The following is a 27630-nucleotide window of genomic DNA, read 5'->3' as shown; positions in this document are numbered from 1 at the left end:
GCCTTTGTCACCTACAATGCAATTAATGTTAAAAATAGAAGAGCGCCGATGATAAGATTGTGACTTGCAGGCAATGAGCCATTGTCCAAGTACCGGAGAAGACTTATCTGGAGGGCCAGTCAGCCCACACGGTTTGCTGTCAGTTTGCTGATTGCCATTTCTGTCCGAGTTTGATGAAATATTCATGTCTTTGCTCTGCTCGCTGCAAGCACTATTGATTTCTTGTATAAACGCGGCTATATTTAGTCTAGACAAATGGAATGTGGATTGCTGCTGAATAAATGGGATGAAAGGCTGGGGGTTTGCCTGTCCGTTTCTCTTGGTCTGTGGCAATTATTTATAATCAAGAGTAGTTTTTGTAAGTTAAAGGTGATTTTTTATAATTTAGTGATTAGTCTCAGAACAAAAGTAAGCACTTAAGACACAATCATTCTTTTGGGGTAGCAGGTTAAGAAGGCAAATTATGCTTTGAGGTTTTACAATCACAGTTACTAGGATTTAAAAAAAAAACAGCCCAGGAAATTGTACGTTTCCAGAATTTTGAGAAAAAAAGAACATGATCAGTAGAAGAGATTTGGTGCCTCATCTCTTATTTTTATAAAACTTTTGCTAGTAGATTTGATCATACAGTTACAATTCAGTTCTCTCCATTTGCTGCAGTTTCAATTTTACTGCTCCTGCTTGCTAGAATATTTCTGTATCATTTTGGTTTTCTCCTTGAAAACAAATACAGCTGTAGCAGAGCAAAGGAGAAAATATGCTTAAAATCTTGTTCCCTAGTCATTTCCAACAGCGTGTTTGTTTTCAGTTAATAATCTTATTTTCCAGTGAAGGTAGTGGAGCAGTAGGAAGGGGAGCGAATGTGTTTGTGTTCCACTGTCCTCTTGTGGATGGAATCAGAACTGCTGAGCTTTAGCAGAGACCCTCAGCTGTTACTTATTTTCCTCTTGTAGAAATGTTACTTGCTAGTTTTTTGTTCTTTTGAAATAGCTAAAGTTACACTCTGTCTCTTCACTTATATGAAAACCTGAGCTTTGCAAGTATTGTAGTGAAATTCATCAAACCTCTCTCTTCTGCTGCTTTTTAGTCCCTTCGATTTAAATAAGGAGATAGAAAAACACAGGATTTTTCCTTAAGTACTTTAGGGCTAGATTAACACTATATGCCATTGCTGCAACAAATTGGAATAATTCAAGATGTTTTCTTTTTTTTACAAGCCATATATAGTATGTTATGTCTAATCCAATCCAAGCATGGTGGACACTTTTCAAAAAGCTATATTGAAACTTCTCAGTTTCTGGGTCAACTTATTTTCCTATAATTTCATATGTGTTATTCCTATGTGTTTGCCAGGTATATTTACATGCAGTAGCTATATAGCATTAGGTAGCTGTTCATGTGTAACAGCATCCTCAGAAAATCTACACGCTGCTTTGGAAAATCTCTTGCAATGCAGCGAGAACTGGACGGCCTTCATCTTACACGGAAGAAGTGCCCTGAGTGTTTATTGTGAAGCATTGATAGTGCCTAGGAGATTCTCACTAAGTGTTGCTCCATTAGGCTGTGACATTAGGTTTTAGAACTGGGTTGCTTGCAGAATATTAATCTGGGAGCATTTTTGCAGAGAATGGAAAGTAAGTGATAAAATAATTTGTAAAATCTCCAATTGCTAGTAGGAATGTCTGAAGTTTGCATACAGTGTAGAATGCATTAGTGTTTTGTTAGGTCTGTACATTGAAGCAGTCTTTGAGTGAAATTGGTCTTTTCCCCAGCAGGAATGATCTCTATTTTCCTTCTCCAGTTATATTTAATATATATACATTTTGTTGTTTTCTTCCCACAGTGGATGTAAAGTCGGAGGTTCCCGTGGGATTAGAGCCTATCTCACCATTAGACTTGCGAACTGATCTCAGGATGATGGTTCCCATGGTGGACCCAATTATGCGTGAAAAGCAGCTACAGCAGGAACTACTTCTGATCCAGCAGCAGCAGCAAATTCAGAAACAACTGCTGATTGCAGAGTTTCAGAAGCAGCATGAAAACCTGACCCGCCAGCATCAGGCCCAGCTTCAGGAGCACATAAAGGTAGCAACATTTTTCATTTATCCCTCACTTTAGCTGCAAACCGAATATGCTTAGGCAGACATGAAAAGGGAGCATGCCTGAAAGGTTCACTGTGACTGACAGATGGTGTTTGAGTGCTTATTTCTCTGTATTTGGGTGATAAAAGCCTTTTCAAGCAAAACTGCTAGCACCGACCAGCGAGTTGCTCACAACAGACCGAGGCAGTACTATGAGAATCATCAAGCTCATGAAGCCACCACATCCACAGAAAATCAAACTACCTATTTTACAAAGCTGGATTTTCAGCCAGACTTCAATATGGCTGTCTTTCTGTATGTGCAGTTTTGAGTATATTAAAAGACTGCTTTTTGGGGCTACTATTTGAGTTTGTGCCCACAAACTAAACTGATAAGCAAGTGCATAATATTTGCTTTTGTAAAATGGAGGCAGGCCCTGAAAGTGTTGTGTTTTCACTCTTCTCTGAACTGCCTGATATTATGTAGAAAGAAAATTATTTATGGGATTACATGCCCTATGGTTGGATTGCTATAATGGATTTTGAGCATGAATTTGTGATCTTGCCTTTCTTTTCATTTTTTCCTTCTGATCTACTTGCCATTATGCTACTGTGCTAAACTTCTGCTTGATGGAGCTGACAAATGCAGCGGAGCACAGCAGCCAGAGTTGGGTGATGCACTGGCAAAGAACCCTGTGCAGTTTCCAGGCTTCTTTGCCAAAAGAGAAAGAAGTGAAACCAGAGCAGCAGGCTGCTAGCTGACATTAAAATTCATTTTAGTGACAGCCAGTAATGCGCTATCCTGCTTAAAAGACTGGGGAAAGTCAGTTAAGAGATGAAAAGAAGTGTAAGCACAAAAGCAAGCACTGATACTCAGTTATTCAAGAGGGTTGTTTTAGCCAGGACTGACCTAGAAAACAGTGCAAACTGCACTTTCTCATGTCTTTTTGTTCTGTGCAAGTTACAACAGGAACTCCTAGCCATTAAACAACAGCAAGAACTCCTTGAAAAAGAGCAGAAACTGGAGCAGCAGAGACAAGAGCAGGAACTGGAGAGGCATCGCAGGGAACAACAGCTTCCTCCCCTCCGAGGCAAAGAAAGAGGCCGAGAAAGTAAGAGCCGTTGTACCATGAATCCTAATAAGAAATTGATCTATTCCCCTTTGCCTTCTCCCAGCCAAAATGGACGATGAACAGGAACCTGAAGCAAGCCTATTACTGTGTGAAATACACAACTAGAGAAGTTGAGGCTGTGCTTGCAGAAAGGCAGGGCCACCTGCTGCACCCACAGAAACTGGTTTGCTGGTTTGTGTGCAGACTTGGAGGACTGTAGGAAAGCACACTTTGACAGACCTGTGTATATGTCTCTCAAGAATCTAGCTCTTTTTATGAAAAAAGAGGGAATTTGAAAGCCTAAAGCTTCACTTGAGAACTTCATTCTGAAGAGCTTATTTCCCAATACAGAAAGCACCACAAAACAGCAAAAAATCAAATTACTTGCTGATTAACTAATTTGGGCATTGTTTCAAGATTGAAAATATGACAAAATATTGAAGAATATCTTTGGCTGGGACTTCTGAACACTTTTTCTAGTACTTCTTCAAACTGCCTTGTGTTTGTTCTTGATGCCATTTCATGAGGCCCAACCAAGGGTTATTTCTAGCTCACGTATATCTCAAAGGCAAATGACAGATATAAAGGATACTGTTGGAATTTGGTGCTCACTAGAGGGAGACAGATACAAATAATTCTCCTTCATGAGGTCAGTTTAAAAAGCAGGTTGAAGTACCTTGTGAAGGTCTTCAAAATGAAGCTGCCACCAGCAGATATTGTTACTTGCCCTGCTAAAGGACCACAAGAATTAATTGACAAAGACCGAAGCAGAAAAGAGCTGTACATTATGCTCCTGCCTTTTTTTCTTGGGTGGAAAAATGTATCAGTTCAACAGTTGTAGGTGTACCACCATATCGTAGGCTTTAGAATGAAGGTGTCTACGGTGCTTCCAGTACTTTGGTGAACAATGAATCTGTGAAAGCATCACCAGCTTATTGACCTAGCAGTGGGAAGGTGGCAGAAACTGCAGGAACAAAAGGTTTCTGTAAGTGGTATGAAAAATCAGCCTCCATATAAACAGTTGGGCTTTATTAGTGCTCCCACCAAAGGAAAAGCAGTGATGTGAACTCAGTGGTTCCCTTCTCAGTTTGGCTTGCTGGGTGGCTGTTCAGTATGTAGCTGCCAGCCAAGCAGCGCTTGTGACCCCCCAGGCCCAGCCCCAGCATTTGCTGCTGCTGCTGATCTACTTAATGACTACAGGAGGGAAGAAAGGTGCAGGAAGGGGAGTTAGGGTCTGAAGCTGAGGGGTAGTAGAGGTATTTTATGGGAACTGGGTCACAGGGGGACATGCTCACCAGCTAGCTGTGCTGTGTCAGGGTTGGGTGACCAAATACTTAGAGTATAAGTATGCCTTAGTGCTGCTACTTTAAGGAAATGTTTTTTCTTCCCTTTTTTGTCACTGTTTATGGAAAATTGAGAGAAGATTTTTCTACTTCATGCTTTTTTAATAAAGAGTATTATGGCTGTGAGTAAAGAAGCATGTCCCATGCTGCAAGTAGGAATTGGCAGTTTAACCTGACATTGACATGCCCTACTTCTTGTACTGTATTGAGCTGGCCCCCTGGAGATTTCAAACTGCACTGTGTCTTCCTGGTGTTTTGGTGTTTCTGTTGTTTTTGTGTTGTAAAAGTAGAGTTATCAACTAAGACTCATGTTTCAGACTGTGGTCTATCTTCCAGACATCACAGGTACAGGCTCTTAAGTGGCTTGAATAAAAAGGCTCACAGCTGGCTCTTTCTACGGCATTCTGCTCATAACCAAGACAGTGTTCAGAGGACAGTTTTGGTGTGCTATTACTATTTACTATTTACTAAAAGATAAAACATTCTTTAATGCAAACTCAAAGTGACCTTTTGTCACTATCTTTTTAGTTCTATCCTTGGTTTTGTATTTGGGAATTATTAGGAAATAATTTAAATTCTGTAGATACATCTGCCCTGGATGAATAGCCTCATCTACTGTTGAAATACTCCTTATGACTTCACTGAATATCTGGATTATGGCCAACTTCAGTCTTCTACAGACAAACAATTAATCCAAATGTTATCTCATTTTGATGGATTTCCAACAATATTTTTTATAGTTTACAACACTGGCAGCAGCAAGACTCAGGCTTTCTTTGTGTGTGTTTTGGGTTTTTTTTTTTCTTTAAAAATGTAATTTTTTAAAGTGAGATAAGATATGTTCAATTCTTTGTGTCTTAGGGGCCGTGGCCAGTACAGAAGTGAAGCAGAAACTTCAAGAGTTCCTGTTGAGTAAATCGGCAACAAAAGACTCTCCAGCAAACGGGAAGAATCATTCCATGAGCCGCCACCCCAAGCTCTGGTACACGTACGTTCAGTATTAACCTGTTTCCTTGCCTTGTTGAGGTATCTGTTAAAACTTGACAGAATGCTTCTTCAGCAGGGGTATTGAGAGTCTGCCTCCAGAACAAGACAGTTGTTCAACCAAGAAGTCAGCAAAAAGTCAGAAGTGTAATATTTCTGGTTGAACTAAAGAGTATTTGGGTGTTCAGTGATGAGACGAGAGCTATACAGAACAAGATGCTCTCAGAAATTTGTATAAAGTTTTTATTTCAACTGCTTCATCTCTTGATGCTATCACAAGTTTTACAACTATACCTGTCATTTTTCCAAGTCTCTTCAATTTTTGTAGTTAGAACAACTTTGTGTTTGATTTACTTGGATTTTGAATTGATCACAAAACTTGTTTCTTCTTGAAGAGATACTGCTTTCCAGTGAAGTTACTCGAATGGTGTAAGTAACTCACAAGGATTTTGAGAAGGATAGCAGTCATTTAACTTTTCTTACCGTGATGGATTTTAGTATCCAAAACTGCATATTGTTATGATGCCTTGGCCTTGATAAGAATCTGCTTAGACCATTGAAACAAGTGATTTTGTTGAGTCCTATAACAGGCCTATTAACATTTTAAGAGTTTACAGTTTTTATCACCCCCCCCTCGTTTTTTGTTTTTTGTTTTTTGTTTTACTGATTAATTCCTTTTTAACTTTCTTATTACAACAGACACATAAGTCATTCCAACAAAATGAACTCTGGCTGCATTTCTGAAAGACTTCAATGTTATATGCAAATTTGCCTTCAACAGGATGAACAAAAGTGCATATGGTACACTAGATTTCTGTCTTGTACTTGTTCTCTTTAAAAAGAATTACTGAAGGCCTGCCCTTGGAGTTTCCATTCTGAGCTAATCAGAGCATTGTGGTAACATGACTTAATATATAGTTACATTGTTTCTGGTGGTTAATTTTCTTTTTTTTCCCCAAATAATGTGTGAAATTATCTTGAGTATGTAAGATTTCTGGACTAATAATCCAAGCTTAGTTCTGAGACTTAAGATGAGTGAGAACGAGAAGCTCTGCAGAAGATGTCTTCTGCTACACTAAGGAAAGTAGCGCTTCCTCTCATGGTAGTGCCCCTTTTGACAGGTGTATTATTGATTAACCACACTACATTGGAAAGATAGGGAGAGACTCTGTGAAAGGCCAAGTAAAATTATGTTTAGATAAACACAAAGTTTGAAAGTTTCCCTCCTTTCCCTCTCTTCCCCTCTAAATAGAAAAATCAACCAACCAAGCAAAAAAAACCCAAACCCTGTCTCTGGGCCAAATGATGCAATTTCTTTGCAGTTTGCAGTTTCCGTGTTCAGAAAGATCTACCCACACTATTTCTTTCATCCAGCAGTTGTCAGAAAGCACTCTTCAGCTTGGAGCTTCTCTGCTGACGTGAGTGCTATGTGCTGCCCAGTGGTGTGCTCACAAAACTTACAAACTGAACCGAAATGCAAGGTTTTATCTACCTTGTGCACTAAATATTTTGGGGTTTTTTTCCAACAGATAATAATAACAACTCAATATTTCTGGTTAGTTTTATACAAGGCCCCCTGCCCTGAAAATCCCCCACATTTTCATAGAAGAGGCTGGATCAATGTACATCTATTTGTACATGATAAACAAGACTTAAATGACTTTTGCTGTGCCTCAGCTGGTTCGTATTAAAATGCAACAATCTAAAATGGTCAATTCCCCAAACTGGTGACAGATCCTGTCTGTAGGTCAATGTGACTGTTATCCTATGTGACTTTTATAATGAGTGCAAAAAGCGCGTTCTTGGGAATCCCGAGGAGTTCCATAACTTACTGTAAAAGTGAAATTGGTTACATGAGCCTGTGGTTTGTGCACACTTAGACAAACGAGAACATAAACACAGCTGAGACATGTGTACAACATGTGTAGATAGTTACTGCTGGTCACCTCAGTGACTGCTAATTTGTGACCTCTCTGTGTCTGCTGCAGGGCTGCCCACCATACCTCACTGGATCAAAGCTCTCCACCCCTGAGTGGGGCCTCGCCACCATACAAATACACTTTACCAGGAGCGCAGGATGCCAAGGATGATTTTCCACTTCGTAAAACGGGTGAGTTAGCGTAGTTTATTCGAGCCCCTTACCCAGCAATTCTCCCACCCTTTATTTTAACCATGCTGTCCATCAGCAAGGCACATATCATAATCCAAAAAGCCTGCTCAGGATGATACTATGGGTAAGTTCAAAGATCCTGACTGCATCTTTACGAGGTCGGACTGACCACATGATATCAAGAGTCGGTGTTTCCCAGTGCTAACAGCTAGTGCAGGCTTCAGTCCTGATAGATTTAGTTTCTAAACAGACCATCATTTCATGGATCTTTTATGGCATTATTTTCTTTGTCTCAATATTACTTCTGGGTTTAATAGCGCTCTCTCTTTTGCATGGTATATACAGTATTGGTATGCTGCCTTTAGACAATGTTTTTCAAGACATTTTGAGGGGAATTCATGGAAAGAGGAGGAATTGGATTAATATTATATTTTGTGTCATTGGTTGTCAAGGTTTGTAGGCATATATGCATACACACGCACACATTTGTCTGTGCTTTTTACACATAGGAATGTGTAATATTGTACAAGAAAAACGTTCGTTGGAACATTTCAGAAAGTTTCAGAGGATTTAGCAACTGAACCTTTTGTCTTGACAGCAGGTGAACTGTAGACTTGACTTTTTCTGCACCATAAAGAAAGCTAGAATCTGGATGGTGGTGGAATCCATGTGGCTGTTGCCTCAGGTCCTTGGTGCAGTGACCGGTATCCAGGAATGCAGGGAGACACTAAGAGGAGGGGAAAAAAAAAAGAAAAGAAAACATTAGATCGCTTATTGCATGAGTCTGCTGTTGAGTGATATAGTTACATTCAGAGAGAAAGTCTGACCCCCTACTGTGCTAACAGCCTTTGAATGTGATTTAGCCACTGGAAGATTGAAAACTAACTGCAAAACTGGTACTGACTTGAAAAGAAGTGGCATTTGGAACCAGCATACATTCAGAAAGAAAATCCAGTCTGTATCTAATACTTTGGGGCAGACTCTCTAAGCTCATATTATATCCCCAAATATTTTCAAAGGAATGAAAGCATGAAAAGCAAAATGCTAATTTATTCTAGCTGAATTACTCTTTGTACAATATGGTGGCAATATAACAAGATTCTATAAAATCTTGTTCAGGCTATTCAGTCACAATAAGCCTTTATGTGGTTCTCTGCTTAATACCACTGTACAACATACATTTTCTGTGCCAATTGAATATTCATTTTCATTTTTTTAAACAAAAGGGTACACTATACATCTTCTAAATGCTGTGAATTGATCTACATGTTTTTGAAATGCAAGTTTTAATTTTTCTTCCATGTTTATATATCTTAAATGTTATGATTGATATTTATGATGTGTCAGACTGTTGATCTGTAAAACAAAACATTTTCAGACATTGTAACAGTAAAGTTCTCGTGCAGCTGCTAATACTTTTATATCTCTGTGGGGGTTTCAAAATATTCCTTAATTCAATTCCCATTGTCTGCATAAGACGACTATAATATAATTAAATCCAGATGTTTTCTATATGTTATTCCAAATATTTGGGCATGCAATGCATCGGTTCCAAAATTGAACAAAGGACATGATGACTCTCTGAAAAGATATCTACAGAATAAATAGACAAATACTAATATAATCATTAGCATAACCATTTCTATGACATTTACATAGTGATTCTGATAAGCAAATATAAATGAAGTGTACAACATGTTGCATGTTAGCAAGGGAGTATGTTTGATAGCTTTCCACATCCATGAAAACAGCAACTGTTAAATATCCTGTTTACACATCCAATCTGTCTGTATACTAGAGTTGTTTAATTCCAGCCTTCAGCAACATACCCACAAGGGTTGCAATGATTGTTCATCAGGTTGAGAGTAAAAGCAACAGCAACCAGATCGACACAAGTCAAATGACCCTAAATTGATCTGGGTGGTTATAGGCCCATCCTCCAGGCAGAGGGGACATTGTGGAGCCTGTGCCATCCTCAAGGGACCTCACTAGACAAAGATGTCCCACGAACACTCATGTATATGGACAGGCTATAAGCCTGCAGAAATCTGACCTTTGCCATGAGGGGCGAACCTCTTTTCCTTTCCTTTAGGCTATGAACGCTTGTTGCCACTGGCTCCTGGTAAACCCTCTGTGGTGCTGAACCTGCATGAAGTCAGCAATTCATATGAAAGCAGACTTCACATTCCTTTCAGCCTTAAGAAAGGAATACCTGTTGTTGGTTTTAATTACAGCTTTGTTTTGCTTCTCAATTTTATTTTCCATATTCATAATATAAAAGGCGGAGGTATCTTCCTCTTCTCCAACTTTAATATAAACGCTCTTGGAAGATAATTCTGATTAAATTGGTTACTCTAAGATCAGATTTAATGGGCAACAAAGCTCAATGATTCTCTCCTGACATCCTAATGTGTTTTTCAGTGTAAATCATGAGTCTTGCTTGCTCACTTTCTTGTTCAGTAATTTATTTAACCTTTGCTTAATTGAAGTGGCACCTCCTTATTAATCTTTTAAAAATTAATTCAGAAAGACTATGGTAAAGAGGAAAATATTCTGTGCAGCTTTTACTCTTCTAGCATCTGGAATGATGGGATGCATAGATAACTAGGGAAAGACTTAGGAATCTTGCTCTTTCTATGTTTACAGTTAGGTACCAGAGTTAACATCCTAGTGCAGTGTCTATGGTTACTCAGTAACACTCTGAGCCATGTGATTATTCCTTTCTGTGCAAGATGCAGCAGAACTTGTCAGCAGTGGCCTTCACACAGCTTAGCTGCGTGGAGGATTGGGACTGTCCTAAGGGCTAGAGGCCAGGATAGGCAGCTCTTTGCACAGCTGCATTCAGATGCTCTGTGTTGACAGACTTTCAAAAGAGCAGAGCACGGGGACCTATTGCTTCATTGGACAGATAAATATACCATAAGGAGAAGCTACACATCTGTAGCTAAGAGCAGAATTTAACCTAAAGAGCATAAGATCAAATTTTGAAAATGCCCACGATTTTCACCATGGATACCAGTCATAATGTGTGTTTTCAGCAAAGCACCCGAAAGCCTGAGCAGCACATGGCTCATTAACTTTCAATGAGACTAATGCGTCTAAATTACCCAGAGAGGTTTGAAAATTCCTCCCTATTACTGAATACTTTTGAAATTCATACTGACTGTTGTAAGAGCTCTGATGGGAGCTGTGCACTTTTGAAGACCTGATCATTTAATATGGGGAAGTTTTGATTGTTGAGCTCCATAATTCTATGTCTATCTATCCGTGAAAATATTAGCTGCTTGACGAGGTTACTGTAAAACTAACAAAAATGTAGCAAACAACATGGGTTTGATAGGGTAGAAGTTCTTTCCAAATGAAGTGGTTTGTTTTTTTTTTTTACCTTGTTGAAGTAAATGCAGAAATTCTGGCAAATGGCCATACCATTTGCATTTTCTTCAATCTGTAACATTTCATTTTCTGTGCGCAAGTGTTGATGCAAACCAGCAAAAGCCAGTAAATTACAATAAAGGTTAGCTCTCTAACCAAAACTGTGTGCTTTTTCAAAATGTTGCTATAGATGGAATTTCTGTATTTTGCCTCAAGTTTTGGCTTTTGTTGGAAGAAATTCCGGGGACATCATCATATCAAGTATAAACTTTTTTTTCTTTCCTGAGTTTAGCACAATCATGGCAGAATGGGAATGTCAATCAGTATTTCTATTTATTTTGGTTTTATGCCAGTTGAATCTTTCCTTGCTGATGGAGTTGTAAGCTTACAACTTACAACTTAAGCATTTTGCTTAAAGATCACTCACAATAGTACTATTTGAGAAGATGTTTGTAGCTCGCTTTCCAAAAATTGGAAGCATGCTCAATGGAAATAGAGCATGGGGTTTTTTTAATAGCAAATAGTACAAGGTTCTTGCTTGGAGGGGGGAAATTATGTAATTTCATACAGGAAAGAAGAGGAGATGAAGGATTGTTTAATATTGTGATGAAAGAGAGGAAGAAGGCTGTGCTGCACAGTCATGAAGATCACTTTGTAAAAACCATATGAAGTTAACCTGATTAGGCAGTAGAATAACAGCATAGCTCTTGTGTAATGAGAGTGAAAGATTCCTGAATAAGAACTCAGCAGATGTATTTTTTTTTTAAAAAAAGAAATTAATTAGAATATTTCCTTACCATTATTCTTTCTGCACTTAGTGACTCAGTAATTTACTGGAGCAGTTGAAACTGAGAAGAAAAACATTTTGTGTGTGAAAGTTCTTCCCCCTTTCCATTTTGTGCCACCAAATTCCATTTCTGTTTGCATTTTCTAGGAAAACACTGTCCTGTGAAGTAACAGTATATGAAAAAGCTGGATTTCTTTTGGTCTTTGGTAACAAAAAAAGGCTTAGAGGATCACAAACCCTCAATTACCAGGTCTGCCAAAATGAAGAAGTCAAGCTCAGTAGAGAGAAGCATTATTTTTCTCTGAGTTTATGAGTGAGCACAATAAATGGGAGAGGCACTTTTTTTATTGAAGCAGGGAAACAAGGCAAACATGATATGATTCTCCTCATTTTATCCCATTTTTCAGGGATGCTTAGCGTTCCTGCCTCTCAGAGTCCTTTTTTTCCTGGGTTAATGAACAGTCTTGACAAATTTGGACTAGGTGATGTGCCCAAAGGAAATCACTGGTGTTTATCACAGAGCGGGGGCGGGGGGGGGGGGGGAAGTATCCTGATTCCCAGCCCTTCTCTTTCTTGACTTCTCTTCCCATTAATCACCAGACTTTTTTAGCCTTCCTAAATTCACTATCAATAACTTGAGAGGACATAATTAGTAGTAAGAGGTTTTAGAAAGAGAAGAAACTTTCACTTGCAATTGAAGAGTGAATCTGAAGCAAACTGTTGTTAACAGCTTCTTCCGGATTCATGTAATGAACAGGCCAAAACAGAGTTCAGCCCCTGGGAGCCAGCAGCTCTAAGGAAATGTAATACCCTCGTAGCTACTGTGCTGGGCTGCAGTCATCTCGGGTCCATCAGGGTTCTGCAGCCTCCTAAGCTGGGGGTGAGGAGGGATGCCCTGTCACTCTAATTTAGCTCAAGTTAGAGGGAAAATTTTTTGAGATAGCTTAAAATGAAGTAAAATGAATGCTAGGGTAGGCTTAATGACACTGTCAGAGAGAAAAGAACTTGTGTATGTATGCTTTGGTGTCATGAAAGCTGCCAGGGCCTGCACCAGGATTCAACAGGAGTTATCACCAGGGTGATGCCCGTAAAGACCATCATAGCCTTCCCATCAGTGCAAGACTCTTCCTCTAATATATTTTATTTGTTGCTTACTTTTCATTGCGGGAAGCGAAGGTGTTACGCGTGGGTGATTCATACTCAGTTTCAAGATGACCCAGATAAGGGTTTTTCACTGTATTTCTGTTTTAGCAAAAATCCCACTACTTCTTGTATATACATCACTTTCTTTCTCGCCAGTAATTACTCTATTGTGCTAGATACTGAACCTTCTTGAGGCTAGACTAATTACACGATCTTGGTCTAAATACTGTCTTAGTTCTCCTTTTACTGCCCAATGCAGAGCCAAAATTGAATTACAAAGTTCTGCTTCATGTGGTTGCATAAAGGTTTTCTTACACAAACCGTGTATGTTTTCAGAAATGTTTTATAAATTAGCATTAACAAGTAGCTTGCGTAACTTTTGGATAAGCAGGTAATCAGATACTAGACACCTTTTTGACTTTTGAACCTAAAGGAAACAGCTTATATAAGGGGCAGGGAGCAGTCCTAAAATCTAAAGCATTTTAAGAGCATAATGTCCATTGAAAATGAAGTGGAGTGGTTTTAATGGGCATTTCAAAGTCTGTTCCCTCTGGATAAATAAGTTACAAAATATTGCATATAAAATCTCAGACTCTTTGAAGTCAGTAGAAACTGTCCTGTTTGATTTCAGTGGGACTAGGAGTTTTCTTCCACTGTATCTAGGGCAGAGACAGTTGAAAACTTTTAGAAAAGTAAACAAGAACATCTAAAAGATGGCAAAAAGAGAGAAACAGAGAAGTGAAAAGTGGAAATCACATGGTATCAGATCATCCAAAATAGAAGATGTTGGTTAGTAAAGATTGCACTTCTCCAAACTCCTGCAAAACATAGTTTCACTGAAAAATCTGTTCAAACCCACAACTATAATTAAGGGGTTTAGCTGCCAAATAACATGTTCTGGCTAAAGCCAAGTAAGTATTACAGAGCCATTCATGAACAACGGCATAAGCTTTGTACTTTGCTTTTGATTTTCTCATGGGAAAGTAATATAAATGAGAGTGATACCTCCCTGTTGGCTTTAACTGTTAGCAATGCAAAGCATGCTGAAATTGTACATAATTCTCCTCCAAAGGAAAGGAAATAGCATTTCAATGGTTTTCCTCAGTGTCTCGTTGAGTTATGGTGGTGCACAATTATTCCTGTTAAATTACTCTACCAGATGGAAGGTTACATTGTGTATTTAGCTAATTGAGTTGTAGGGGACTGGAATTACATCCTAGAGCATAAAGAACCTATCTAAAAGTAAACTTGTTTTAATTCAGTTTTGTTGTGAAGGTGCAGTGTCAACGTCTAATTAAGGCTTTAAACAGTCTTCTCCTCACCTCACTTAACATGGAGGGATCCTTTCACAGAGTCAACCTTGCCCACAGAAGTTAGGAAAACATGTTTTGAAAGTCCAAACAACTTTGGGTCCAATTTTATCTTCATTTGTCTTCAGTGGAGCTGAAGTGCCTTCCTACTCTTGAGCTGAATTTGGCCCATAGTTCTCATCTGCTAGGAAAGCAAGATATACTGTGTTTTGGTTGCTTTTGTTTTCTTGGCATCCTGTACTCTGTGTTGTCTTTGGGCAACTCCAAAGGGTATGCTTCAGCAATCTAGACCTGCCCAGCTCTTATCTACTGACGACATTGATGCCCCATTAAACTGGGGGAGAAGGTGATGGTGTTTCATCATGAATTTCTGAAGGTTGATGAAATATTACAGTATACTTTTTGCCTGCCATCGATGAGTTATCACTGCTGGATATTTTCCTAGATTAAAATCGGTGGGATTTAATCACCCTATTAAATAATTCCTTCTTCTATGGGGCTTCGGGAGCAACATAATCATGAACATGGTTATTCTATAAAAAATAAATCATGTACCTAGGGGTCAAACTGTGACCCTGCAAAAGCCTCAACTTTTGGGGCTAGGGTATTATCTCTGGCACTTCTTCACTGAAGAAAGTATTTTTTCTTGTGCAAAATTAGTGACTCAATGGATGTTGTAGGAGGAGTTAGGCTGAAGGGTGGGATTTGCTATATTTGTAGAAAGTATGGTATTCCCATTACTTCTTCCCAGCTAGAACTGACTGGTGTATATGGTCAGAAGTGGGAGCGCGAATAACCAGTGGAGACCTAACCAGAAGGACTGCCAGTCATGCATATTGAAATTTGGTTATTACCATTCAAATGAGGGATGCCCTTTATTAAATAGCATGTTTCACCTTCTTTCTCTTCTACACCTCCTGAGAACTCAGATATGATTTGGCTCCCATAAGTGGCATAAAATTGCAAAAAAATTATAGAATTTGAAGATGTGTAGGGAAGATGAGAATTAATTTTTAAATATCCTTGTTCTTTTATTCTATGTTTCAAGACAGTATAGTATTATTTGCTTTTTAATCCCCTATTTATTATTGGAAAAGGATATTAGTTTACATGGAAGAAGATTAAGATGGACCTGACATAGCAATAATATGCCATGGTTTCAGCAGACTTGACATGTAATGAGGACCCGAGGCCCAGTGAAACCATGCCCTCATTGAAACTGCTATATAGCCCAGTGGTGCAAATGCAAGGAGATGCTGTTTCTGTGCTAAGGAATAGAAATTATTAAGGATTCTATCAAGAGACCTGTTCTTTTGCCTCACAGGTTACATGCAGAACAAATATCAACAGGACATCTATTGCACTGGTCAGCTTTTAATGAAAAATACAAAGGTCTCTAATTCTGGCTAAATGCAAGCAGTACACTAAGTAATAATTCCTCCATCTAACTCAATAAATCATTCCTAGAAAGATAACACTTGTTTGCGTGGATAATAAAACAAATTTTATATTTCATACCGACTGCAATGAATAAGAAGGAAAAGTTAGGTATTTAAAACAGCTTCAGGGAATATTTCATTTTTGAACCTTCTTTAGGAAATCAATGAAAATTTGCTAATCTTGTTAAATTGGCTTCCTTAGCCTGAAGAGAGCTGAAGGGCTGCGAGATCCCCTCTAATCTAATTAGCTCTTTTACCATGTGTTTCACTAAACCTGTTTTTTTATTTGGGGAATGGATATTTACCTTAGTCTGAATAAATAAAGCATTCTACCTTTTACAAAAGTAAAATAAAGCAAAGGACTAAAGGGTTTCACATATGACCAGCACTCTCCTTAAAGTGAATGGTTGTACAGGAAACAGTTTCGGTATATGCTGAAAGCACATCAGGTGATGCAAGCCGGAAGAACAAAGTGTCTCCATCCTGGACTGCTGTATCTGGTGCTCCAGCCTTGTTGGGACCACCCAGCGGTCAGGTCCATGTAGTTCGTGGAAGAGCATTGGAGGGCATGTAAAAATAGCTTTCAGTCTCATTAATGTAATTTAAAACTCTTTCAGAAATGGCATTTTAAATCACCAGAATTTAGAAATCATTGAATCTACTGAATTGTACTACATGCTGGTATCTTCCAGTCTGTCAGCCAGTGGGGAGGATGTCCACGTGTTCATTGTCCAAGGTTGTCCAGTACTGGGACATGGCCTTCTACAGCAAATGTCAGTCAGTCATGTATGAAAACAAAAAGTCATTGCTCATCTTGCCTATGCCTAATATATTCAGCTCTGTGGAGGTGGCTGAAGCAGTCTGTGGCTGCCTACAGGAAGCCAGAGCAGAAGTCAGAAACTCCACGCAGACGAGAGACTATTTACATGTCTGCGAGAACCACATGCAGCAGAGGAAAGGCTGAGAGACCATCAGGTCTCTCAGAAGGACAAACTCATTTGCAGCTCTCCAGAAAGTGGCTGAAGAAGCTGGAAGTGGTTCTGGTCCCTGACCTGTGTTCTCTGCCTCTCTAGCTTTCTGCCTGGCTTTGGCTGCGTTCATAGTTATGGTGAGGAAGCCCGGATTATCTTCTCACTTATCCTTTCTGATGGTGCATAGGGGTATCTTGTGCCTTTCATTCTGCCTACATCACTGAGGGGGAAGCTGGGAAGCCCACTGCCCTCGGACTAGCTTCTTAGGAACCTTAGATATGCCTCTTTTGGCTGTTTTTGTTGCTGCAGTAGTAAGATGGGATTTGACTTTTCCCTTGATCTCCAGGTCCTGGCATGGCATAGACAGGCAGGCTGTTTTGTTACTTATGTGTATTACCATGGTGACTGTGAGCGCACAGCATGGACCAGGAACCTGTTGTGCTATGCAGTGGACCCATCAAAATGAGGATCTCTTCACAGTATGTTTTCTTCCATTCTGCTCCTCCTGCTTCAAATGAAATCATGACAGAGATCTCAGAGTTACCTCATTATCCACATTCAGTATCTTCTTAAAAATTCTCAGTTGCCACAGTGCCAGAAAGAAACTTGACAAAGGATAACCCCCACTGGTATGCTGGCAATACCACCATCGTGCTAACCGGTACCGTCTCATTAGTTTCTCTTGTATCCCTGATGGTCTATACCCACACATCATCCTTTTGTCCTATAACTTAGATTTTAGGCTATCTCAGGTATGGACTGCCATGGTTGTGTGTTGTAAAGCATATAATGCTTATCTGTGCGTGGGTCTCTAGTACAATAGTATAAAAAATAACAACCTATGCGGTGTGAAAAAAGAAAGATTCCTTGACTATGTATTCCTTTATTGATACTTGTTAGATATAAGGTAGGAAAAAACAATAGCTTGTGCATGGAGTACAGCATAGAATATATTCAAATCAGTATAATATATGAGCTTTCACAGCTTAAAAAAGATGACAGCTGAAGAAATAGAGAATACCAGTGAAGGCTTACTTCAAGATCATTAAGTCTTTTTTTCATAATTGTTTCTGTTGACTTAATTATGTTAGAGAAGTCTAAGTTATTGTTTCAGAAGAATCTTAGGGATAACACATGGTGTCTGGGCAATAGGGAATGATTTATCTTTCTCAAGATGTGCATTTGGCGCTGTTGCTCGTGCTGTTGTTGGAATCTTTGTAGCCAAATTTAGCATCATTTACCTTGACTGCCCCACAGCTTTTCTAAGCTAGCCTGCCAGTGAGGAAAAGGAAATGCTTTCACTTTAGAGCCTTTCGAAGTCTGGACAAAAGCTCACTTTCTATTCTTCAGGTTTCCTATATATGGCTTTAGCCTCAAGATGAGGACCTGCTCGCTATGCACCCTCTCCCATCCCCCATTTCCTGCCTGGGTTCATTAAATGCTGATTTGAAGTTGGCACACGCTCTTCTGATACAAAAGTAGTACTGTGTTCCAGGAACCATCAGAAAGTAGTGTATTATTATCTTTTACATTCCCTTCATATATATGTCCTCTCCCCATGCGTAGAAAGGATTTTTATCCCTTCTTCTTAAATGTCTCTGTGTGTTTAATAAAAAGAAACAGTGAAGCAAAGCCCTGTCAAAAAAACCTCAGCTCATTTGGGAGCGATGTGGCCCCAGGCTATATTCTTTAATGCTGGTATCTGCAAATTGCTAATATTAAGCAAAGTGGAGTATAGGACATAATGACTTCACCAACTCATTTTCCTATCTCTCATGCTTGTGTTTCAGTATCATGTTCCTCAGGAGACAATAGTTTTCTTTCACCTGAGCAATGATGGTTGTTGTGATGAAATTAATGTGTACCTATATAGAAGTCTGTATATCGTCCATTTTTAACAGTACAGTTACTTCCTTCTTTCCTGCTATATGAAGCCACCCTAAAAGATGAGAAAAGTCATTGAGACACTGTTTTTCTTCTTCACCTAGAACCAAAGTTCTCAGTTCTGGAGAGATAGTTACAAGTCATGCCAACGAGTTAGGTAACCAATCCTTGGGTTGCCTGTGGTATCTTCTGTTGTTTAAACTAATACTTTCAGTATCTGTCATACCTGTTTCCCACTTACAGTCATTTAAAGAGTAATACCAGTTCATTATTACCAGCACTAAAAAGAGAATAAGCCAGGTAATAGCAATGAGACTGAACAAGCATTATTATTACCAGCACTAAAAAGAGAATAAGCCAGGTAATAGCAATGAGACTGAACAAGCCATATTACTGCAACATCTCGTTATTCCAAATTATGCTGCAGTTACATAAACAAAGTCATTTTCAGGCTTGTCTTGCTTGAAATCCACTCAAGTGAATCACTCAAATGGGTATCAACTGATTCCCATCGAGATCAATGACATGGACTTCGATGGCCTTCAGAGAAAACAGCTGCGTCTTTTCATTTTCTTTGCAACAAAACACTGTCAAATAATATATTTTCCCTTTCTCCAAGTGGGAACTGATTATTACTTGTTCCAAAGTGCTAAATGTAGTAGAAGTGCAAAGATTTGTGGAGCAAAGAGGCTAGGCTAATAGTGGCCAGTTAGACCAATAGCAGATGTATAGTGGTTGTTAGCAGGATTTTACATGAATAGGCCAACCTATCAGCCTGCTGCCATGAAAACTTGCAGTCCTGTTTTCCTCATCTGCTACACTCCTGGCCACGTGCTCTTGTTTTTCTCTTGACTCTGGCATTCTGGCTCGTTGGTCAGATGATTCAGCCCACTATAGTTGCAGGCATCTAACCCAGCAAACCCCACCTCATTCAGCACCTCCAGCGCTTTAGAGAGGCCCTATTTCCTCAGGAAGGTGAGATACAAGATGCATCCTGTATGGGGTAGAATTAATCTAGTTTAGAGTCCTGGACCCCAGTGGGATGCTTGGAGTACAGAAAGTTAGCCACATGCAACTAGCTTACTGAGTCAGTGTCTTGGTTTATGGTTGAATCACCGCATATAGTAGACTGCATTAAGGTCTTTTCAGTGATTTTGTAGTAGTATAGAGCCAAAAAAGGTTAATTCTTTGGGGCTTGTATCTGCATGAGGAAGCTACTCTGAGCAAAGGTTAATTAATTGAGCAAAGGTGCTAATAACGTGCAGCAGAAATGCTTACAGAGGTGGCTAATGCAAAATTATTTTGAGCATTATCTCTCTATAGACCACTTCTAAGAACCAGTAGTTAAAGTATTGAACTAAATGCTCATTTGAAACATAAGGCAGATTAATTGTAATAATTCTTCACTATTTGCCACTAAGGTTTCCCAAGTGCCTTGCAAGGGGAACAATTAAATTAAAAAAAAACACCTGAAAAATTTATTTTCACTTTTTGCTTACTTGTTTGCATTTCAGTTTAAAGGATTAAAATAATTTCTAAATAATCTCATGTATGTGCTTTGGGGCAGTCATGTGTGTATATATATGTATATACATTTATAATTTTAATCCACGGTTCTGTCCTTGAAGCTTAAAATACTTAATTTTGCCTTTTTAACTATCAGAAGAGAGTTGGCAATTATAGATGTATTACTGCCTTCATGTAGGAGTGCACTGAAGCACATAGGATTGGTGTTGTGAACCATACCTGCTGCAGTCAACAATAATCCTGCTTCAGCTTCAGTGGGGCAGGATGGTACAGTGACCTCTACAGTCACACACCAACTCAATGCCTTAGTCACAGACAGGTATCAAGAAACCACTTTCCAGTTCTGTATTTTGTCCGTTGGAGCAGACATCCTCAAATTGGTTAGTTTTATATATTTAGTGCACTGAAACCTGAATTCTTATTGTCAGCCATCAAGTCCTAGCTAGTACCATGTTAGGAGTTGGCAGTGTCTCATGGGAGCCATTCAAGAAAGCCAGTACTTGAAGCAAACACTCTTCAAACCTTGGCTTTGTTTTTTATTGGGAGGTTCATTTTATAATTTAAAAACCACTCTTCTCCATGCCTTTTCATTTTAAAATCGATTATTTCCATTTAAGAATTATCTTTGTCTTTCATGCAAGGGCTGTCTTCTCAGATGGCTCATAAATTCAGACATTGACATCAAAGTCTGCTTTCTCTGCTTATATGGTTGATTCAGATGCAGAATATGATGGGAATGTGGTAAAAATAGAAAGGCAATCTCTCTGACTGAGCATGAAACATTCATATAGAAGTGGAGCATTTCTCCAGTGAGTGTTGCAAAGGATTTGTATCACATTAGTCTGTCACAGGTATGGAAATATTCTCCTAAATTTTAAGAGTACTGAATAGTATAAATCGAAATAACAATAAGTGCAAAAAGAATGAGCACCTTTTCTTCCAAATGTCACTATACCTGGTGAGATCTGTGGTGAAAGCATGTAGTGTAATCTTAGCCCATTGTTATATTTTATATTCTCAGTTTCATAGCAAATGGTATCATAGACAGCAAATAAGTCATCTGTACTCCGTCGCTAGAACCATTGGTCGTAACAGTGGTAGTAAATGATAGAAAATAAATTTCTTGTTGATATTTTTATTATTAAAGATTTCCAGTCTTGTGCTAGCCTGCATATCTTGGTCTGAAATGTACTCAAGGCACAAGCCACTTAGAAGGGAGCACTTGCCAAGAGCGATGTAGTACATGACAAAGGCTGGCGCATGACTGCAGGTACTGCCGGTTACAGCAGCACTCCAATGGAGGTGCAGCCCCTTTGCTCTTGCGTGAGCATTTCTAATGGCCCCATCCCTGAGGGAACAAGTGGGACAGCAGGAAAAAAATGTGCAATATTACATGCTGGGCAGGGACTGGAATTAGAAGTGTGGGATTGAGTTTCTGCCCCGAAGTGACAAATGGTATAATGCTGAATTGAATGTAGATTTCATTTATTTCATTTTTCTGCTAACTCTTGCTCCTTCTTTGGGGCTGGGCTTATGTCTGTGCATAGAAGAGAGAACTGATCCCAGTTTCCAGCTCTCTCTATTTTGAGATACTGCTTAGCCAAGCCTCAGTTCCCGAAAGGGAAATACAAACAAATTCTATTCCACAATTATTTTTCACTAGCTCTTAGCAGTCTGTTTGATAGAGGGTTTACTCAGAAGAACAGATAAATGAGTACATGATCATGCTAAAAATATCACAAAATAAAAAGCACAGCAGAGCTTCATCTCTGGCCTTCACATGAAAAGGCTGTGTCCATTTAGGAAACAAAGGTGGAACTTACCCAAGGTGCATTAAATATAATCCTAGGTTTTCTGGGAATCAATCCTGCTTCTTCATTTTCGGAGCATATATTTTGCTGTGTAAATGTTCTTAGGACACTGTCATAAATCTAGTTGTTTGGTGTGTTACTCAGAAAACATTGAAGTTCTGGGCCTAAAATTGCTGACCAAGAAATGTTCTGCCAGCAAGGCTTGTCGTAATTTATATTTCTAAGAGAAGTCAAAACGCACCAGTGGAGGCTTCTCTCTATTTCTGTCATCAGACCATAATCCAATTATAAGGTTCCAAGTTCCAAGCTGTATTTCCATCCAAGTTTCACCTACAAGAGAGATAAAAAAGATGTAGAATAAAAGTTGCATTCATCTCTAATTTATGCTTATGATATTAACAATAATTAATGGTTAACTTCAGAGTTGAAATGGGATGAGAAAAATACTGGGATCCAAAGCTTTTCAGCTCTCTTCCTCTCTTTCCTAGCCTCCAATCTAAGATGGAGTGGTATGAGGAGCAGCAGGATGGCTGGGGAGGATGGGCAGTAAAATCTCTGCCTCCAAGCCCTCCTTGAATCAGATGAGGTCCTACAGGGAATGTCAGTGGTGTCTGACACAAAGTAGCAATTTGATTTGTAATAATTTATTTTCTTCTCTTCATTTCCAGCATCAGAGCCTAATTTGAAGGTACGTTCAAGGTTAAAACAAAAGGTTACAGAAAGGAGAAGCAGTCCTTTACTCAGGAGGAAGGATGGAAACATCAGTTCATTCAAGAAGCGACTCTTTGAGGTGACAGGTAATTAAGAATGGAGAAATTCTGTATCAGCTGCAGCTGCTCACAGAATAGTAGTGGTATTTTGGAATTGAAACCGTTTGCTAAACAAAAGGTTGTATCTTTTTTTTCTGCTGCTGAAAAGAAAACCATATTAAATGGTTGTGTGTAAATAGCTTGTAAACAGTTTTCTACAACTTACTAAAAAGTCATTGTCAATTTGAAAGCCATACTTTCAAACCAGCTTGGAAACCAGTACTTTACAACAGCAAGTACAAGAACAAACAAATGGTAGACTGCTGGTGGCAAGGGACATCAAAGGAGAAAACAATAATAGTCTGTTCCCTTCACTTGTGTCTTCTGTACAGGGACAATATTTTGGGTCTTTCACCTCCCACTTCCCATCGCCCATGGAAAATGCAGATACTAATACCAGGCACAAAAACACCTATCTGGCATTACTTAGGTTAATCAAGGACATTTTGGAATCTTATGTTTGTCCCCGTTCCTCTGGTTTCTCTTGTTTGAAAATGTCAAGATTAGCTGTTTTTGATGTAAGGGCTCACTAAGCTGTTTTTTTGAGAAGAAAGAGTTGAAACATTTAAATATTCAGTGGCATATTGTTGGTCATAGCAGTTAGTAAGTATTCTTAGTAACTGAAAGGGAACTTCTAGCATGTAAAAATACAGAATTAGGCACATAGGAAGGGATTAAAAGAGGAAAAAAAGCAACGTAAGAATTTGTCATCAAGTAGTATTTGTTTTCAATATTTTTCCTGCCTTTGAACTTAAAAAGTGACTGGGTGGATGAACCATGGATGCTAAGGCTTTCTTTAACATCTTTGGTATTGCAGAGTGGTAAATTTTGTTATGTATATTATGTTGCAGAATTGCACCCAAGTTCCCAAACAGCCTAAAGTCCTCTCCTTAGGATTAGTATGCTGCCAAGGCTTTAACTGTTGATTTGAAAGAAAAGAGCATTTACAGTATTTGACCTCATTCTGACATTTCTTGCTTTGACTTTGCATCGATATTTGGTAGCTTCATGGCTTGTTCAAGTGATGTTACAATCAGGTCATATGTTTATGCAACCAACTGTTACTAGTCTGTCAGATGTGTCTGAATTCACTTGGTATATCAGAATTATGTCACACCAAGATGGAAACATAACAAACATGAACAAATTCATGTCAATGTCCCCACACATACAATTCTTATGACAACTTTTCACAGTATGTCATGTGTAAAACTGAGATGTAGATGTGAATGTAAGTATGAGAGTAACTAAATAAGGTAATTTCCCTATAAATTATTTCCAGATTAGAATTTTTTTACAGCTAAGTTATTATTTCCATTTGCTGAAGCTCTTATGAGATTCTTGATCTCCACTTCCCCTTAGTTTTAGATGATTTCTTTATATTTTGTATGCTCACAAGTAAGGTATAACGCAAAATACTTATCCCAGGAGTTCTTTTCTGCGACCATTGAAAGAGCAGAAACCTGAATATAAATGTGTTCTCTTCCTAGCTCTGACAATAATTCTGAGCCTTACAGATTGCCATTTTAATTATTAATATCGGCTATATGACAGATTGCACCTTTCATAATCAAAACTTCCCTGATCAAACATTTCTGGCCGAAGCCTTTTTCTCCTTTTTTTTCATTCTTTTAACTGAAAATATTGCTTTATTTAATTGCCTATTTATACAAAAAGTGCTATTGTAATTTTTAAAAAACTGAGAGAAAAGAATAAGTTTATCTTTCTGCTCTTCTCTGAAAACTAGTGAGAATACGATGTGAGAACTTTACTTGACCAGTTAGTATAGCTGGGTACAGATTCACTTCAGTAAATTGAAGTCATCTCTAGTAGGAAAGAGTAACAGGTCCAAGAAACAGCTAGGAAATCTCCCAGTAATTTTAGTCAAAGTGAAGATATATTTTTGCATGTGCACTGGGGCAGAAAGAGTGAAGAAGCAAAGAAGTGGCTATAGAATATTTACTGCCACATTTAGATATTAATTATTTTAACTTCCTGAGTACTTTAATTTGAAAGCTATCCCATGAAATAGGCTTACCTCTGCTGATGCTGCACTCTTCCATCTTTAACCTTGTTAACTGTTTCCATTACATAAATTTAATTTATATCAGTGTAGGATTAGAATAACTCAATACAACAACACACAACAAGATCATCCTCTTCCCCTTTATCTTAGACAGAACTTGGGAAATTTTAAATCAAGATAACATACAGTCTTTCAAATGCTATTTTAAAATTTTTGTATGCTATAAATATTCCTTCATATTTGTGCCAAAGATGTAGTGAAAGTGGTGTATATTTTGCCATTATTACTTGCATACGTAATTAGTCCACAACAGGCTCATGCCCTTTCTAAACAGAAAGGGGATGGCAGTAGGCCTCATGAATTGACGACATGTTATCATGACCTTTGTAAGCCTGCTATCTCTGTCATTTTGATCTCTTAAAGAGGCAGGACTCTTTGCAATTAAAAAGTAAAGACTTTCTTTTCTTTTTACTCATTACAAGTTCTATGTCTGTATCTCTGCCTGATACTCAGTACCATACCATCTTTGCGGGAAAAACAAACAGTAAATTCTTCCCTTGTGAAGCAGAGAGATCAGAAGGAGAAAGATCAAGGGTATCTTTCCTTGTTAGCACTGTAAAAGGAAAACCAAAGAAATGGAGGATGAATTAAAAATCTTTAATGTAAGTAAATAGCATAACCAATAGATACTTTTCAACAGCAAAAAACCCTGTGCCATAAAGAGTATACAATTATTTCTTTCCAGTATGAAATTCATGTATGCTTAATCTGTTTTTCAGAATCCTCAGTCAGTAGCAGCTCCCCTGGATCAGGTCCCAGTTCCCCAAGCAATGGTCCGACCAGCAGTGTAACAGAAAATGAAACCTCAGTTTTGCCATCTAACATTCAAGCTGAGGTAAGATTCTTTATTTGGGTAGATAACTACTCAGATTTCTAGACTGAAGAGATGTGAAACTTCAATTTGATCATACTCACAAGCAGAGTACTTGCAGAAGATATAATTATCAGGGGTACCAGGACACTGCAGGCTGACATCAGAGTATGTTATATATGAGATATATCTTCATATATGAGATGCATGTTCAGGAGACTCTTTGGTAACAAAAGTCCAAACAAAAGCAGCAGTAATGCTACTGGAAGAGTGGGAGAGAGCTATGGAAGGAACTTGAACGCATCTGTGTTGCAGAACATTACCTTCTGGGATAACCTGAAGAAGTGAGGAGTGCTGAATGCTGATGGAGAAGTTTCATGTGCAAAGAGTGATTTAGGCACTGGTGACCCTAACTCGTATGAGTTAAGGTGGTCCCAGGTTCAGATGACTGCTGAAGTAAATTTGTTTAATTACAGTATCGGAGTTAGGTGACTAAATCCTTTTTCACATCTGCCTTTTATCTTAATGTACCTCAGTTTCCTTGTCAGGGCAGTACTTACCAACATAACTGACATGCCAGGAGTCTTGGATGCTTGTTTTGTAAAGCGAGATTGTACACGGAAGGAATCTTAACTACTCCTTATTCCGTTTCATACATACATGCCTATAACAACAGGAATGCAGATGGTAAATCAGTTGTGATAAACCTCATTTAGCATAGATGACATGCCTAAGTCATGCTTTCCGTGGCAATATTGTAAAGGGACAAGAAACTAATGCAACGAAGAGAGAATCAAATTCCACAATATTCTGTATGCAGTGCCTATACTTACAGCAATTCCTGCTTTGTGGCAAAGTTTTCTATTAATTGTTGGTTTATACTGTTTATGTTAGAAAAATTGCATAAGAAAATGTGATTTAACAGAGTTTTAGCTAACGGAGCTATTTCTCCAGGTCAGTGGCAGGACATTCACCTCAAAAAAACCTGGAATGGGCAGTTCAACCTCCAGCAGTGACTTTTCCCCATAATGAATTAATTGTGTGTGTGAACTATGATCCAGGGGGCAGGTGGGTGACCTCTGCACACTGATTAGTAGCCTCTCTCTGGCCCGTAACCAAAAAGAAAAAAAAATTGCATTGATGGCTAACATGTGGTCTTGCCTCATAGCCCCCCTGTATGCAATTGGAAGGAAATTTAAATGATGCAGAGTAAGATCCATCATTTGGATTAGATCAGATCCTAGTTCAGTGGAATTAAATGGTGTATTTTGATACTGGGAACATTTTAGATAGAAGTTTGTAATATGTGGGTGTTAGTGCTGTATTAAACAGGAAATCTTCTCCAATTGGATCGTATTATTGACTTGAGGATACTACAAAATGCAAAGGGAATAATGTCTCAGACTGATACACGATGCTTGTTACTTTGCACGTTATAGTTTCTGGGCATTTGCCCACAGTGTTGAACCACCATCAGAAATGCATACAATCTGGTCAGGCTGGCAATCTCTGGGGGGATTTGGAAAGGTTGTAGCAACAACCAGCAGGGTTATATTCTGTTTATTAACAGAACACTGCATTGTGCTTCATTTGCCATTAATATGCCAGGCATCAGAAGTTATAGCTCCACCAAACAATTGTGGATGCTCAAATGAGCCTAAAAAGTTCCTTTAGAAGTTGAGCTCTGCGTGCTGGAGTCGGTCACTTAGCATGCTGGAAGTGTGCTAAGAAGCTGAAAGTACAGACTTCCATTTCTGGATCCAGTCAGGGATTTCTTTACCTCTCTGGTTATTTGACTCTTAATACTGTGGTCCTGTGGGCTCAAACATTTTTCCATAAATCTCAGCTGCAGTGCATTTTGATTTCAGTGGGATTTTCTCTGGTAGTTTAACAGCCACCAAACCGCTACGTATCTCTTTTCTAGTTTAGCATTAGCTGCCAGCTCTCGAAGGCTATATATCTAATCAATTTTTCATCAGATACACAAAGTACAGAAGTTTCTAATAATAGGATAAGTGTTCCAAAATCACCCAAAATATCACTTGTTTTGC

The 27630-nt window shown here is 38.7% G+C and overlaps 1 protein-coding gene across 19 annotated transcripts in view; it reads left to right on the top strand.

Annotated features, from left to right (window-relative positions):
* The window catches only part of HDAC9 (histone deacetylase 9), a 286849-nt gene that overhangs the window by 51211 nt on the left and 208008 nt on the right, over positions 1-27630 (top strand). For 11 of the 19 annotated variants that reach the window (XR_003922556.2, XR_003922557.2, XM_041122195.1 and 8 more), the window contains exons 3-8: positions 1844-2085; positions 3042-3192; positions 5397-5523; positions 7508-7629; positions 22542-22670; positions 25488-25603. Coding sequence is in view for 17 of the 19 variants with exons in the window: in XM_041122195.1 (XP_040978129.1) it covers positions 1844-2085; positions 3042-3192; positions 5397-5523; positions 7508-7629; positions 22542-22670; positions 25488-25603 (887 nt within the window). In the remaining 2 variants the exon portion in view is untranslated. The remainder of the gene's footprint in view (positions 1-1843; positions 2086-3041; positions 3193-5396; positions 5524-7507; positions 7630-22541; positions 22671-25487; positions 25604-27630) is intronic. The other 8 variants (XM_030007857.2, XM_030007865.2, XM_030007863.2 and 5 more) reach the window with 3 other exon arrangements.

This window comes from Aquila chrysaetos, chromosome 3 (genome assembly GCF_900496995.4).
Source record: "Aquila chrysaetos chrysaetos chromosome 3, bAquChr1.4, whole genome shotgun sequence".
Classification (NCBI taxonomy): domain Eukaryota; kingdom Metazoa; phylum Chordata; class Aves; order Accipitriformes; family Accipitridae; genus Aquila; species Aquila chrysaetos.
Note: the sequence above shows the minus strand (reverse complement) of the source record. Positions and strands in the feature narration are given on the sequence as shown.